Source organism: Heterocephalus glaber, unplaced genomic scaffold (assembly GCF_053883595.1).
Source record: "Heterocephalus glaber isolate CG9 unplaced genomic scaffold, H.glaber_assembly_v1.0 deba00001442, whole genome shotgun sequence".
In the NCBI taxonomy this organism is placed as follows: Eukaryota; Metazoa; Chordata; class Mammalia; order Rodentia; family Bathyergidae; genus Heterocephalus; species Heterocephalus glaber.
The window spans coordinates 29,070,513-29,087,134 of record NW_028258296.1 but is presented as its reverse complement, the minus strand read 5'-3'; the positions used below and the strand labels follow the sequence as shown (position 1 = coordinate 29,087,134).

General features: G+C 44.1%; 1 protein-coding gene across 1 annotated transcript in view; it reads left to right on the top strand.

Annotated features, from left to right (window-relative positions):
* Abca4 (ATP binding cassette subfamily A member 4) overlaps positions 1-16,622 on the top strand; it is a 124,910-nt gene that overhangs the window by 91,140 nt on the left and 17,148 nt on the right. Inside the window, exons 32-41 of the mRNA XM_087212638.1 lie at positions 3,331-3,425; positions 5,101-5,133; positions 6,321-6,426; positions 6,544-6,618; positions 6,870-7,039; positions 8,509-8,686; positions 11,829-11,944; positions 12,938-13,085; positions 14,944-15,067; positions 15,461-15,590. Of these exons, the coding sequence (XP_087068764.1) occupies positions 3,331-3,425; positions 5,101-5,133; positions 6,321-6,426; positions 6,544-6,618; positions 6,870-7,039; positions 8,509-8,686; positions 11,829-11,944; positions 12,938-13,085; positions 14,944-15,067; positions 15,461-15,590 (1,175 nt within the window). The remainder of the gene's footprint in view (positions 1-3,330; positions 3,426-5,100; positions 5,134-6,320; positions 6,427-6,543; positions 6,619-6,869; positions 7,040-8,508; positions 8,687-11,828; positions 11,945-12,937; positions 13,086-14,943; positions 15,068-15,460; positions 15,591-16,622) is intronic.

The window sequence follows — 16,622 nt, the reverse complement described above, 5'->3', positions numbered from 1 at the left end:
ACATTCAAATGTTAATACATTCACATCTTTATTGGTGGTCTTATAAGAAGCTTCCATGTGCTGTGAATTTAATGTGTGTGCACATGTACCCACACATGCATAGCCAGCAGCACATCGGTCACAGGGGCATCACTGACTGAGCTCCGAGCAGCATTGTCTCCCCTAGTTCTGCACTCTGGACAGCAGGGAGGCTCTCCCGAGCGGTTCAGAGAAGGTGGAATGGCCAGAGAAGCTTCCCTTTGTCTCTGCTTGGTAACGCCCTCCCAGCTGGCTTGCACATGATCTGTCAGTGAATGAACATTTTCCAGATAGGTAGTGTGGTGAAGTGGGAGCACAGGGGTGAAACAGGGAGAGAGGCTTGACTTGGTCCCTTCTTTGTTTCCTCATCTAGAAGCTAGAAGCTGAAGTGAACTTCATTATTATGAATAATGCTACATTCATTACTTGATGAAATAAAGTGGGTAAGGAATTATTTAGAATTAGGGTCAACTCAAATGATGACAACTTTGAACCAATAGTGGATAAAATAAGACATAGCTTGTTTTTCTGCCATCTGGGTGGCCTGCGATGTCCTGCTGGTTCTCTATGCTCCAATTCGAAGGCCAAGATGGCAGAATCTACTTTCCAGGCAGCAGGATGGAAAAAGGGATAAAGAAAAAGAAAGGAAAAATGGGCAAATGTGCACACGGAAGTTCTTCCAGAAGCTACCAAATAGCACTTCTGCTACTATGTCACTGGCCAGAACCTCACAACAGGGAAACTTGGGGCTATAGTGCTTATTCTGAGTGGTGTGGAGCCAATGAGAAAAGCTCTTCCAATGGCAATAGGAAGAGCAGATTTGGGGGAACAACTAAATTTTACCACAGCATCTATCACAATTGCTGGCTTATAAAGGATTCTGTGTTAATCTTTCTCTTTTTTTAATATCCTAAACCATACACCTTTATTTCTCAAGCAATATATTCTCTTTGAATCACAATTCCATTGATGTAGCATCATAGGGATCCAAAAGGACTCCAGGAGCTCATCTTAGTTCTCTGCATCCAAAGAGGGAGTTTTGCTTCTTCTTGGTTTGTAGCCAAGTTGCTGAGGGTCCCCATAGCTATAGCAACAGGACACCACGGCTGTGACCCTGCACGTTAAGCTATTGGCCGGGAGAGGGAGAGAAGGCCAAGTCAAGCGGCATGGTGATTCGGTTCCTAAATGAATCACAACCTTGAAGCTGCCTGTCCAAGTTAAAATTTATCTTTAGTAGTGTTGATCCCTGATCCCTGTAGAGAAATATGACAAGCTATTAGAGTCAAAGGCTAGAAAAGACAGACCAGTTCCTATTATTTTATTTTTATCCTACTTTGGAGTAAAATTGAAAGTTGCACATTTTCCTAGGCACTGCTGTGTGTCGCACACACACACACCATTCACTCAAGTGCACACTCCCATTGTGCCTGGAATAAGAGCAGGGGCTATGGGCCTGGTTCAGAAGTAGTAAATATTTTTAGTCTGGAAAGTAGGGGTGGTGGAAAATGGGGTGATTGCTAGGGTCCCTTCCTTCTCTAAAATGCTTTCTAATGGTGGTGGGTCCTGAGTTGGAAGCACTCTGTCCCTGGCTTCTAGCATACTCAGAGATAAGTAAGGGGATTTTGTTTGACACAATTTTTAGAAAATGGCTTATTATAAACCATCCCAACATCAGCAATTTTTCCAGCCTGGTTTGCACCAGGGCAGGGTAGCACTTTCCCTGGATGCTACTGTCAGCCTGAGAAGCAGTTTATAGAATGGTCAGAGCAAGGGCCTTAGAGTCAGACAGAGGCAAGTTCCAAACCCAGGCCAACGACCTACAAGTCCTGTAAGCCAGGGCAAGTCAGCCAACCTTTCTGGACTTTAGTTTCTCTGCCTGTAAATTAAAGTAAGAATTCATCTTTCATGTATCCACTCCCCAAGATGATTGTAAACTGCATGTACTACAAACATGTGCTAATTGTTTTAAAAAGTATCAGGATTAAGTGAGACTGTGTGTTTAACATAGTGCCTGGCACACAGCAAGCATTCAGTAGATGCTAGTTCTAGCAGAGAAACAAGATGAAGAAAGTGAACTGAAGGGAGACAGGCAGATGGTAAAGAGAAAGACAAGATGGAAAGTGTACAAAAATGAAAAGAATAGCGCATGATGGTGGTGGCTTAATGGCACCAAAAATCCCACCTACCCCTGAGTGTCACCAGAGATAAAGTGAATGCTTTTGCCCAAGGTTCATAACTGGGGTATGAAATTAGCTAATACAAGAAATTCAGTAAATACTATGTTATATTGCCACCTGGAGGCCAAACTCATACTTTTCTTGAATTCTCCAAAATCTTTTGGATTAATTAGCTTCCTGGCCCTAGATGTATTTTGAAAGTGGTTTATAAATTGTAAAGTACTATTCAAATTCTTGCATTCATGTCACAAATATTTGTGTGACAGCTGTATGCCAGGAATTATTTTGGGTGCCAGGGACACAACAGCCAACAGGTCAGAGACTACATCCCTCCTCCTGCAGAAATGATACCATATGAGGGACAATAGAAACAGTAAATGGGTCCATCAGAAGGAAAATCTCATGTGAAGATGAGCATTATGAAGATGACACAATGGTATACAGAGAGGAGCTAGAAATAGAAATTCTGCTCGGATGAATCAAATTTTAGCTGAGAGGTAATAGTGTGTAGTTTTCAGGCAGGGTGAGCCATCAAATGTGAAGCCAGGTCAGAAATGAGAGGCGACCACTGAGAATAGAGGGAATGGGTGGGGTGATGGGAGGGTGGCAAGTGATCTCAGACTGGAAGGCAGGGCCAGATTACAAGGGACCACAGTGCCTGGACGATGAGACTGGATTTGCCCCTAGGGTTTCTTGGAGAGTGGTAAGCAAGGTGACTGAGGTGTATGATTTATACTTTTAAAGCTCCATCTGGCTGTTGGGTGGAGAATGGAACATGGAGGGACAACAGTGGAATAAGGGAGACAATATGGAAGTTTTCTAGAGGCCTAGATGGGGTCTACATAATTGGAGCTGGAAAATGCACACGAACTGGAGAAGATTGAAGCTAGATAAACACACATGGGCTGGAGATTTATTTTGGAGTTAAGCTATCCTATCTTGTCAATGGACCGAAGGAAAAAAGGGATCAAGGACAACTCCCACATCAGTGATGTGGGAACTAGGCAGATCCCAGTGCTTTATTTTATATTTTCCCAGGAGCTGAGTCCATAAATAATTTTTGGAGAACAGCAGTTTTACAAACTGTCAAGTTTCAAATTCCAAAGTAATTAATGTGTGTGTCTCATTGCTTCAGAGAACACAGGGCAGCACTGAAATCCTACAAGACCTATCCCGCAGGAACATTTCTGACTACTTGGTAAAAACATATCCTGCTCTTATAAGAAACAGGTAAGAAGGGACACTGTTGCTTTTCATCCCAGCTCCTTGTAGTCAAAACTGGCTAGGGACAGAAAGTAATTTACTCTCATAGTATCTATGATCCAGGAAATGAGATGTTTTCTTTTTTCAAATGAGAGGGACTCATCCAGCTGGCAAAAGCAATTGAGGCACATGCAAGTAAAATGCCACTTAAGATTAATTTTGTTTGGGCTGGGGATTTAGCTCAGTGGTTTCACTGACCGTTGTGCAAGTGCAAGGACCAGAGTTTGATCCCCGGTACCAAAAAAAAAAGGTTAATTTTGTGTTTTTATGTTTAGTGCCAGCAAAGTTTAAGCCAAACACTATTAAAAGTATTACCTAAAATGTATAGAATTTATTTTAAAATGTAGCCTTATATTTTAACTGTTTAAAAGGACTAAGTTTGGACAAGAGCAAATAAAGAGGAAAAGGTAGAGGGGGGAAAAAGAAGCAAAAACAAAAAGTAAAAGCAGAGAGGAGAAAAGAACAAAATAGACCCCAGTAGGAAAGGTAGTGGGGTAGTATCTGAGTGTGTGCGCAGGCAAAGGGCTACATGGGTTAGCTGCAGTCATACTCTCTGAATTATCATTGCCCTCGAAAACTCCCATGAACTCTTCAATAAGCATCTAGCTTTCTCAGCTCCACAGCTGTTCTTATCAGGCCCAATTTCTGGGATGGAAGGCCTTCAGCACCCCTATGAGAGCAAGCAGCTTGACAAGAGCTTGCTATGGAGAGATCCTAAGGAAGTGTGATCCAGTCCCCCAGGGCTCCACGGTTTAAAATAGAGCATACTGTCTAATTTTGGTAGTGCTTTCCGTTGCTTCCCCTGCCAGGTAAACAAACTCAAATAACTTGAAAACACTAGAGGGTGAAAACAGCTGCTGAAAGGAGAAAGTCAAATCAGCAGTTAGCAAAATCAAGAACACCATCCAAACCCCAAACTAAAAGCAGAGTTTATAGTGTTTATTCAGTGATGCAATAAATTACTCTCAACTTTGTTCTCAACAGCAAATTTGTAATGTAGAGTTTTAGATTTTTTTTTTTTTTTTTTTTTTTTTGCTTAATGTTTGATGACAATAATAATTCACAGGCTTAAACTCTGGGCCTAGAGCTGCTGTCTGTCCATTTCCCACTTGTCATTTAACCTCTGATTGTCTGAAATTCAGGTGAGGAGGGAGTCAGAACTTCCCCCAAGTGTGCAGATGATTGTCAGAGTCTCATTTGTACAGGGTAAAGGAAGGAGGGGTACAGGCTTCAGTCTATGGTGTCATGGTCATTGATTGCCATGTTTTCTGAGTCTGGATTGGGCACATTGGTCTGACATGGGATCCAACTACAGGGCCACTTAGAAAGCCCAGCATGTAGAGTATGACTAGGAGAGCCAATGATAGAAAAGATCAGTCTTTTCTCTGCATATCTACGCAGGCTTAGCCTCAGGGCTGGGTGGCTTCCACATTGTTTGGACATCAGGAAATGCAAAAATGCCCTTAAAGACTAAAACATCCCAATGACTTGAAACAAAAGTTAATACTACTGGGCTGGGGATTTAGCTCAGTGGCTTTGCCCCCTGCTGTACAAGCACAAGGACCTGAGTTCGATCCCCGGTACCAAAAAAAAAAAAAAAAAGTTAATACTACTTATTGTATGATTTTATTTTCAATTTCAGTTTAAAGAGCAAATTCTGGGTCAATGAACAAAGGTAAGAGATTATTTTTATAAGAAATTAAAGTCTCAAGGGCCAGGGATTTAGCTCAGTTGTGCCACTGCCTCCCTCGCAAGCGCAAGGTCCTGAGTTTGATCCCCGGTACCCAAAAAAAGGAAATTAAAGAGTCATATTATAAGCCTAGATACTCCTCAGCTGATTCCTTTTAAGTTTTAGTGGGTCTGGCCCAGCCCTGATGTCCTGAGACTCAAATGGTTTGGAGAATCTTCAGGGGTGTTCGGGCGAGCTGCCCCCAGGCTCCCTCAGGACCTGGGCCTCTCTGGGAGCAGTGGGGGCAAAGCCAATGCCTAGCATTTCTGGGTGGCTTCTAGACCACGCAAATGAAACCCAGTGTTTGGAAATGTCCCCTAGAGGAAACTAGGGGGCCACCACTGAAGAAAGAGTGGGGGCAAAAGGGCAAGGTCTTGAGAAGTAAGATTTCCTCCTCTGCTTTACTTTACTAGCAAATTAATCATGTTTCATTGAAGAGTTTGTTTTTTATTCTCCATCAAAGAGTTTTAAACCAGTGACGTACACAAATAACTCTTCAGCATGATCACTTTAGACCAGAGCAGTGCAGAGGATGGATCTGAAGGCCAGGATCCGTTAAGAAGGTAGAAAAGTGTCAAGGCAGGAGATGGTGGGAGATGCTTAAGCCAGCATAGCGGCTGAGAGGCACCGAGAGGGAACTTTGTCCTCCCAAGACCAAGGAGTATCTAGTGGTATCACAAGTGGTATCTCAGCAAAGCAGAGGTGCACAGAAGAGAAATCCCTGAGGTGGGAGGAGAGTCAGGGAAGACATCAAAGAGGGATGGCAGAAAGGGGAGATGGAGTTAGTCAGATCCTGAAGAAAGGGACGAGCACCCCAGGGAAGCCAGCAACCTGGCAAGGCAAAGACACAGGTCAACAGGGACCATTTGGAGCTCAGTGATTGGACATGGCCAGAATAGGCCTGTAAGAGAAGAGAGATGAAGATAGAGAGAAGCAGAGGGGAGAGAGAGACAAAGACAGACAGAGACAGAGACAGAGACAGAGTGAGACAAAGAGACAGAGACAGAAAGAGAGTTTGTAAAGTAGAGCAATGTTGCTTGCTAGCCCATACAGTTCCCCTCAAAGTACTGAGAGAGCCACTGGTAAGTTTGACGTTCATCACACTGACCTGAGGGTTTCTTGTTGCGTCACAGGTATGGAGGAATTTCCATCGGAGGAAAGCTCCTGGTTCTCCCCATCACTGGGAAAGCACTTGTTGGTTTTTTAAGTGACCTTGGCCAGATAATGAATGTGAGCGGGGTATGTAAGCAGAATGGAGATTTGAGTAGGCTTTTTGATTTGCTTAATTATAATGAAGTAGAAGTTATTATGAATGTTGAGGGGGGGCCATCTTGCATGTTTATTATGGTTTCCTAGGGTCCTATCACCAGAGAAGCCTCTAGAGAAATGTCTGATTTCCTCAAACATCTTGAAACTGAAGACAATGTTAAGGTACTTGACCTGCATAATCTACCCTAGAGCTAAAAATTCATGTGAACTGGTTATTTTATTCTTGTTTTCCCAGCTTACTTTGGTTCCATCCTCCTGCTGAAATCTAGAAAGGAACATCTTCCAGCTGCCAAGCCTTCCCTCCTTCTCACACACTTTTCTGTTGCTAATCTTTTCTTTAAACAGCTAGTGTTAGTGCCAGCTCAAGTGTCAGGTTGTAGCAGGGCTTGACAAAGCTCATCTCTGCCTTCTAGGTGTGGTTTAACAACAAAGGCTGGCATGCCCTGGTCAGCTTCCTGAACGTGGCCCACAATGCCATTCTTCGGGCTAGCCTGCCTCAGGACAGGCATCCAGAGGAGCACGGAATCACCATCATCAGCCAGCCCCTGAACCTGACCAAGGAGCAGCTCTCAGAGATTACAGTGTAAGCCACCATAGCCCTGCCTCACTGCTCTCTTGTTCCTTCTGCCATCTTTGGCTACCCAAGAGGATTTTCACTTCCATGAAGTTCTGGGCTAGAAGGCAAAGGTGTTTGATCGGACACATAAGAACATAAGACTTTCGAATGCTTTGTGAACCAAACTGCTTGACCATTCTTTCTCCCCACATTTATTTGGAAAGTAAGTTTGTATTCTACTCCATTTCCTTTGCACTCTTGATAACAAGATGCTCTTGAGGTTTACACCAATATTCTCCTTGCCCATATGAGAAATGATTGCCAGGGGCCTGGGAAACTTCAGTGAATTATCTCCCCAGGTATAGTTATCTTAGATTCTGGTAATTTCCCTCAGATGGTCATGTCTTGGAGCTGTCCACAGATCTTTGCCTTCTTCAAGTTCAGGCTTCTACAGCACAACATCAGGCAGTAAAAATATCAGTCTTGGCTGTTTGCACTGTTGGTTGTCCATGAGGCCTATGGAAAGGAAGGGTTGGTAGGAGTGTCTTTGTTAGTGCAAACTTCTGTAAGGTGGTAGGGTCCTCATTTTACTATCCCAGAAGACCCTGAGTGCTACTAAACATCCCCAGTGGCATCTAGGCCTTGGCCCTTTGGTGCCTGACTCTGGACACCCTTCTGGGGCCCTCAACTGCCCAAGTTTCTGTACCTCCTGCCAAACATTTCGAGTATGAAATTTGAAAGAGCAATCCTCTGTGATTATAAAATAGTACATGTTCATTAAATTAAAATTTATATAATAGAGTTTCACAAACTTACTATCTCTAACCCTACATGGTTTAAGGTATTTCTTGCAAAAACTTGGTGTTTCCTTCCAGTGAAGTTTCTGTGCTCATTGTGTGTATAGATGGACCATCCGGAGTTTTATCTGGAGTTTTATCAGTGCAGTTTGTACATACAGTTCTGCTTGTACTTACTTCAGGCTGCATTTCAGCTCTCACCTACTCCCTCAGCCAGGGTGAAAAGAGCCCACTGTCTATAAAACTCTCCTGTTCTCTTTTCAATTCGGTTTGTATTAAGAACATTTCTCCAAGATGTGATTGAATAAGATAATTTATTTCTTTTCAAAAAAGATATAAATTTCACAGAATATATGGTATCTACATAAAAATCCTAAGAGAACCTATAAACAAATTATTAGAGCTAAGAAGAGCATTGTAGTGTATGTGATAAATATGAATAACTATTTTTATATACTGTAACAAATAATTAGAACATCTAGTAAAATGAAAGCTGTCTAGAAATAGTCACATGAAACAGAAAGGCAATTCATAAATGTCCACTTGACTTTGACCCAGATTGATTAAGTTGGTTCAGAGGGACAAGAAGTCTGGAGGCCATAACTTGGAGCTGGGTAAGGACTCCCCACAGCCTCACTTGGACCTTCTGTTTTCTGCCCCTCCTTCTTCACCTCTTTCCCCATTTTTGGTCCTCTGCAGGCTGACCACTTCAGTGGATGCTGTGGTTGCCATCTGTGTGATTTTCGCCATGTCCTTCGTCCCAGCCAGCTTTGTTCTTTACTTGACCCAAGAGAGGGTGACTAAAGCTAAGCACCTCCAGTTTATCAGTGGAGTGAGTTCCACCACCTACTGGCTGACCAACTTCTTCTGGGACATTGTGAGTGTCAGGTCTCCCCTCACCTCAGGGCCCAAGGTGATACTTGTGTGTTCTCTGCAAAGGAGACATGGCAGGGAGGGGGTCATGCATGGCTGAGGCTGCTGGAATTGCTGGGCCCTCAGCCCTGTGTCTCTGACCTTTGACATCTTACTAGGAACACATAAGGAGCTCAAGGGGCTCCAGGGACAGCTTAATACTCATTGGGTAGGGGCTCACCATGTCTTGCACCAAGGGGGCTTCTCCAAAGAATTGCTGGGCAGGTATGAGGCTGCCCTTCCCAAGAAGAGTTTGGATCTGGGAAAGTAGTATCAAGGAGTCCTTCATCCAATATTCCCTTCTAAAATTCTGCCTCATCCCCCAAAAGGGTAAGGGTACAATTTCCCCTGTGGTAGGTCACTAGATAAATATCAGATACTCAGTTAAATCTGAATTTCTGGTAAACAAAGTGTGTTTCATGCAATATACTTAACTAAAAAAAAATTAGTTATTTATTTGAAATTCAAGTTTAAATGGGCATTGTATATTTTCACTTGCCAAGTCTATTAACTCTACCCAGTAGCTTTATTTTACTACCCCAAAGTAACAAGACCTTCTCTCCATCAGATTAGCCTCCACTTTAAGGAAAATTAAGAAAGAATTTATCAAATCCACAGCAAAATGTCACCTCTCTCACAACCAAAGTTAGTGAGGGCAAAGAGGAATCAAAACGGGGTACCTTTTGATGGCCCACAAGGTCAACCTCAGTTGGTAGCAGAGGTCTGTTTATAAGGTAGCAGGGGTCATTATGGCACCAACCTGTTTCTTCTGGATGTCTTTAGTAAGTCTTTAGGGTTTTAACTTGGCATTCTAAGACCAACATGAGCCCCCACGTGATAATAAGATATATCAGCACAACTGACCCCCTCCGTGTGGCTTTTAATGATGCCAAATATTAGAATTCCTAAAGACATGATTTACTTGCTTTGTTTTACTCAACTCATTAAGCACTTGTTACTTAACAATGTAAAACTAGAAATTTTCAGTAGCAACTAAATACTTTCCTTTCTCTTCTGTCCACACAAAAATAGTCAAAGGGGAAGAGGAGGTAAGAAGCTGCAAGCCTCTCACGGGATGGGGTCCCAGTGGCCCTATGATTTTAACATGAAAGGCACTAGGCTTCCCTGCACTAAAGAGCTACTTCTTAAAGTGCTGTGTTTTTATTTTACTTTTTAAAAGATGAGGAGTAGAATTTACACTTGGGAGTCCCCTGTGTGTGGCTGGCTACAGAGAGGGGTCTCTGAGCTGTAGAGATGGCTAGAAGGGTAAAGAGGGAATGGGGGAGATGAGATTGAGAGGCTGAGCTGTCCTAGGGAGGGTTACAAGATGGGGATGGCGAGGGGTGGGGTGGCACTGGCAACCTTCTTGATGTTCTAAAAGTTTCAAGCTGGCCTGAAATCTGAACTCGAGGGTCCATGATGCTAGAGCTTATCATCCTCATTAACCAAAGGCAAAGGACAACACATGGTTGAAAGTCACCTTTGAATAACAATTATTGTTTATATCAATCACCTAGAACAACTGTGATGTTTTAAATTCTTATGGTTTTTGGTTTTTGTTTTGTTTTTTTCTTCGGTACTGGGGATTGAACTGAGGACCTTGCGCTTGCGGGGCAGGCAGCAGAACCACTGAGCTAAATCCCCGGCCCTATTCTTATGTTTTTATATGTGTCATCTGTTCTTCTCTTAAATTTTGAAACAATCACAGATTTATGGGAAAATGGGAAGTACAGAGGGAAACTTTTCTGAGCTAGTTTTGAGAGTAACTTATTCTCAAGATGCCCCCCTTGCGCGCTCTCTCTCTCTCTCTCTCAGACACACACACACACACACACACACACACACACACACACGAGCATCATCACCACCCTATTCCCAGACTCCACTTAGGCTTCATCAGTGGTGCTAATAATGTCTTTTCTAGAAAAGAACCTAGCTCAGAATTATGCCTTGTGTCTGGTTATCCTGCCTTTTCAGTCTCCTTCGGCCTAGAACGGTTCCTCAGTCTTTCCTTAACGTTCATGGTCTTGACCTTTCTGAAGATGCCAGTTATTTGCAGAATGCCCTTAAATTTGGGAGCCTTCCTCAGGATTAGATGGAGGTTGAGTGTCCTTGCAAGAGAGCCACAGAACTGAAGCTGGGCTCTTCTTTTTGCACCCTATTTTCCTGCTTCTAATTTCCAGTTGTCCTATTATTGAGATGTTTGCTTTGTCACTTTAGAAGGTGTCTGCTAGCCAAGTAGAGTGATGTATGCCTGTAATCCCAGCACTGTGGGAGGCTGAGGCAGAAGGATCACAGGTGACTTAGTGATATAGCAAGACCCTGCCTCAACTTAGCAACTTAGTGACTTAGGGAGACCCTGTTTCAAAATAAAAAATGAGAAAGGACTAGGAATGTAGCTCAGTGTGAAGGCCATGAGTTCAATCCCTAGTAATGGAGTGGGATGTGTCAGTCAGCTTTTTGTTGCTATGACAAAATACCTGAGAAAATCAACTAAAAGAGGAAAGATTTACTGATTAACTTAGGTTCACATTAGAAGTTTCAAGCCATGGTTGGCTGGCTTCGTTCTTTAAGGGCCTGTGGTGAGGCAGCACATCATGGCACAGGGCATGGCAGAGCAAAGCTGCTCCTCTCATAACAGCTGAAAGCAAAGAAGCAGAGACAGAGAGACAGAGGAAGGGACCATGGACAAAATATAGCCCCAAGACTCCCAGTGGCCTAATTTCTCCATCAAGGCCCACTTCATGTTTCCATCACCTCCCAATAACGCCATGAAACTGTAACGCCATGAAACTGTAACGCCATGAATGGATTAAGCCACTCTGTGAAGTTGGAACCCTCATGATCCCATCACCTCCCCCAAGCCCTTCAGCTGGCAGCCAAACCCTCAATACAGTGAGCCTTTGGGAGGACATTTTGGATCCCTATCTTATCATGGGGGACTAGGAGTGGTTTAACATATATTTGCTAACAAAGAACTATTTAGACACATGGAATCAGTCCCATGCCCTGCGAGCTGGAGGAGCCTGGTCTCACCCCTCAGTTTATAGAACAAGAAGCATAGATTCTAGAGACTCACTGACTTACTGCCCTCTTCTCTCTTCAAGATGAATTACGCTGTGAGCGCAGGACTGGTGGTTGGCATCTTCATTAGGTTTCAGAAGAAAGCCTACACTTCCACAGAAAATCTTCCTGCCCTCGTTGCACTGCTCATGCTGTATGGGTACGCTGTTCAGGCTACTAGCTAAGGCCACCAAAGGGAGGCCAAGGAAAGGAGAATTATCTTCTGGTGGCAAGTCTGCCCCAGGCAGGGGCTTTGTCTGCTAACTAGGAATCTGTCTGGCTTCTGTTTCTGACTCTACCAGTGAAGGTATTTCTGAGCCCAGGAACAATGAGAGGAGCTCTACCTGGCCTGACTTTTCTTCCACTTCAATTGTGGCCTTGACTAAAAACTAAGAATTGGTCACACCTCGGCTCTTCCTGCACTCTGATTCTGATTCATCTGTGGCCAATCAGACTCTCAATGTCTCCATCTGTACTACCAGGAGTTATTTGCATACAGGAGAAAACTCCAGTTGGAAAGCTTCTCCTGAGTCAGGCTAGAGGATGGCAGAGATTAAGTCCAGTAGAATTCCACAGCAAAATATGCAACTTTGTATCCCAGGCCTACTGCTTGCTGCAAGAGTAAACATAGACAAGTAATTCACTTGTCTGGGCCTCAGTTTTCTCATCTGTAAAATGGAAATAATGCAACTTGGCCCTTGCTATGAGGGCTGGTAGTCTTACCAGAACAATGATCTCTAATCATCTCTCTGGGAAATGGAGAATTTGGAAGCAACATGAACTATTTAGCGAAGTGTGAAAATGAGCTTCCTGGACTTTTAGCTCTGTTTTACTAATCTAACCTAGAGCAGGAAGCATTTCAGGGCAGAGAACCCCCCTGTGCATTGCATAAAATTTTATAATCGCAAAGCACATGCACAGCTACTGTCTCATTTGCTCCTCACAAAACCTGTGAGGTAGTCAGGGTAGGCATTATTTTCTGTTTAAAGATGAGGCACAGAAACCAAGAGATAGAGTGTCTCTCTTCCCCCTGAGACTCTGACCAATTCCAATGTGTCATATTATACATGATGAAAATGCAATGTATTTAGAGGTTAGGCTGATGGAATGGAAATTGGAACTCTGTCCCACAGAATTGTGTCATCTCACACAGATGGGCAGTCATTCCCATGATGTACCCAGCATCCTTCCTGTTTGATGTCCCCAGCACAGCTTATGTGGCTTTGTCTTGTGCTAATCTGTTCATCGGAATCAACAGCAGCGCCATCACCTTCATCTTGGAATTATTTGAGAATAACCAGGTAAGCATGATTTTCTTCTTTCTTGGTTTCATGTTTGATTAATGTAGGACACATGTTTGATTAATGTATTGGTCAAGCAGAGCCATGGAAAGCACTGTACTGTATGTGTGAGTGCTTAGTGTATAGATGAGTATTACCACCTCCCTTCCTCACTCCCTTTTTTCTTTCGCTCTTAGTAAGATGATTTTCTAAACCTAATCTGCAAGCTATAAATTACTTCCCATCATCCTAACTTTTTAGATTTTCTTACTCTTTCAAGAAAGTTTGCTTGGGAATTTTGGGTGTTAGGTTTTTCTCCTTCCTCTCCCTCCTCCTCTCTCTCCAATAACATATTCAAGGGATTTCAAAATGGAAAAGGAACAAAAGGTGCACAGTGAAAAATGTCCTTCCTACCCCTGTTTCTGATTCACCCAGTTTCCTTCTCCGGAAGGACCTGCACACCAAGTTAGCAATGAACATAAGCCACAATATGGAACATTGCATAAGACAGTATGCTATGTACAATCAAAGGAGCAAGGCAAGTAAAGTACTACAGATAAGAGTGGACCAGAAAGCTGGGCTACAAGAGTTAGGACAGTATTAGTGCAGGAAATTCAACTTGACCTGTCCTAGAATAAATAAAATTGTATTAGCCCATCTATAAATAATGAACTGCCTACTATAACCATTGTGCAAATGATTTAGGAAAATAATAAGGACCCAGTCCCTGCCCTCCAGGGTATCAGTGACTAGTGGAGAAAGCAGCAGGTTAAAACAATAAGTAAGTAATCATGAGAATAGTAAGTACTACTAGGAATGGATGTTTTACCATGGTACTCTGAAGAGACTTAAGAGAAAAGGGGCTATCTGAGAAAGCTCTCTAAAGAAGGGCAGGAATCTGTCAGAGAGCAGAAAGGAAAAAAGCCACCCTTTGCTGCTGTGAGAAATAGGTGCTAGAAACTGCAAATGCAAAGGCAGGGAGGTGAAGGAACACAGTACATTCTGGAAAAAGAGAGAGTAGGTAGAGAAGGAAGAGGGAACCTGAGAAAAGATGCTCAGGCTGCAGAGAAGGAGGTTGTAGAGGATGGGTGGGCCCGATGGAGTGGACACCCGTGGCCTAGCCAAGCTTTACTGGCCTCACTGTCTTGTTATACCATCTACCTTTTAGCAGGAGGCTGTGCCCAGCACTCCCTAGACAATGGCAGCTGCCCTGTTCCGAGCTGAGAGGCAGAGCCAGGAGATAGCTCGGGGCCTGCTCTTGGGTGGTTCATGCTAGACTAAGATACGCCTGATAAAAAGCCTCCATCCAGAGATAACTCACAGGCGTACCAACGGAGATACCTGTGCCACACTCCCAGGAGCCGCTTCAGGTCCTGCCACCAACTGCCTAAGGGGGCTCCCTGTGATCATAGTCAGCAGGTGAGCTGCCAAGCAGACCACAGGAGGTGGCTGCTTCTCCACAGATAGCCCTTTTCTACACAGCTACCCAGGGTTAAGGAAAGCAACATAGGTTCTGTAGTTAGCCCCAGTGCCTACAGTACTGGACACAGTAAATATTTAGAAAATGCTGCCTGGATCTAGGAAGGTGTCACCTCCTGCCCACCAGAAACATGCAGGGAGCCCCAGCATTGATTAGTCATAAATTGATTCCTTCCTTGGCCCTGTCCTGTGGCATCATCTGTAAACACTTGAGGACTTTCATGTCAAACCCTCTGTGTTCTACTTGACAAGGCCCTCTGGTGGCCAGCCTGGCTCCAAGGATGTGTTGATCTGCCCACTTCCCCTGGTCCTTCCCTGTGGGGCCATCTGGGTCCACCTGCTCAGGAGGTAGCAGGCAGCCTCAGCCCCCACTCCCAACAGTCATTGTTCTCTATTTCAGACTCTGGCCAGGTTCAACGCCATGCTGAGGAAGTTGCTCATTATCTTCCCTCACTTCTGCCTGGGCCGGGGCCTCATTGACCTGGCAGTGAGCCAAGCTGTGACAGATGTCTATGCCCGGTTTGGTGGGTGGCATTCAAGGCCAATGGTAATGGGCCCTGGATGCATGGAGGCTGGGAGGATCATAGCAGAAGTTCCTACATCAGACCTGCATCCTGGGCTGGGGCTGGAAGGACGTCTTGGTGCTGCTCTGCTGGCCTGGAATTGCCCTGCCATCTAGAAGGCACTAGGGTGGCTGTTTCCAGCCGAGGAAACACAGAAGGGTCAAGGGCAGACTTTTACCCTTCCCTCTCTGACTAGGGGAGATAAGATGAGACTCATATTTCGCTTTTACATAATCCATTGCATAAGGCCCAGTCTAGATGGCCCTGGTGTCATTGTAGCCTGGTCTTTAGGGGTGAGCTGGGACACCTCATGCAGACTCAGTTCCTGTTGATGTCAGTGGCTTCTCTCCCCAGGTAAAGAGCACTCTTCAAATCCATTCCAGTGGGACATGATTGGGAAGAACCTGGTTGCCATGGCAGTAGAAGGGGTGGTGTATTTCCTTCTGACCCTCTTGGTCCAGCACCATTTCTTCCTCACCAGATGGTACATGCTTGTCATATTCTGAGGGTACCAATGGGAAGCTCAGTGTGTCCAGAACCAGACTTCATACTGACATGGTCACTTCTTTCCTCAGAGCTTATGTGATGGTTATTTATATTCTCAAGTCCTGGCTTGTTCCAAATAACACAGGGTAGAGATGAGTTAAAATACGCATGCTAGGGGCCAGGGATTTAGCTCAGTGGTTCCTCGACCTGCCTTGCAAGCACAAGGACCCGAGTTTGATCCCCAGTACAAAAAAAAAAAAAGGCATGCTAGAATTTAGTCCAACACTCAACTTTAAAATATTTAAAATGCAATGTTACTAGTTTCAATCCCTAATATTTAATCTTCTCATTTAATTACACCTTACTTCATTTTAAATTAAATGATAAGATGTTAATAACAATGATTAAGGGATATCCAAAGTACTAGGAGGGTTACATATTCATGAGAAAAGCAACAAAGTGGACCCCTTTGCTAATTAGAGATTTACATGGAGCAGGACCAGAGAAGAGAAGAATAATTTAGGGGTTGAAGGTGCCAGGTGAGGCAGGCAGGAGCCTGTGGAGGGGTAGAGGTAATAATCAGCCTCCATCCCTGGAACCAGAGTAGATAGCTGCCAACCCTAACTTCACCAAGACTTTCCAACAGCCAGGCCAGCTGGCCAGGGCCCCAGCCCAGCCATTCTCTCCTGGGATCCTCCCTTCTCCATTCTGCCCTGGGGCTCCAGGAGAGCAGCCCTTCTGCAGGCCAGATTTTCACTGACCAAGCCCAGGGCCCTGGAGGGCAACCACTAAGTCCTCCCTAACAAGCTTTCTTGACTGTATTTGTTTCTTAGCCTTCCCTCCTCTCAAGCCAAGTCAGCTGAGAAAATGTAAATGAAGATTCTGAGAACCCATTTTTTGTTGTGTTTTTTTTAGGATTTGATCCATAGGGATTTGTCTTGATAGAAACGAATCTACTGCCCTACTCACAGGGTTGTAGGGATTCGATGAGATAACAAATCAACACAGTTTGAGTAAAACATGGTCAGGA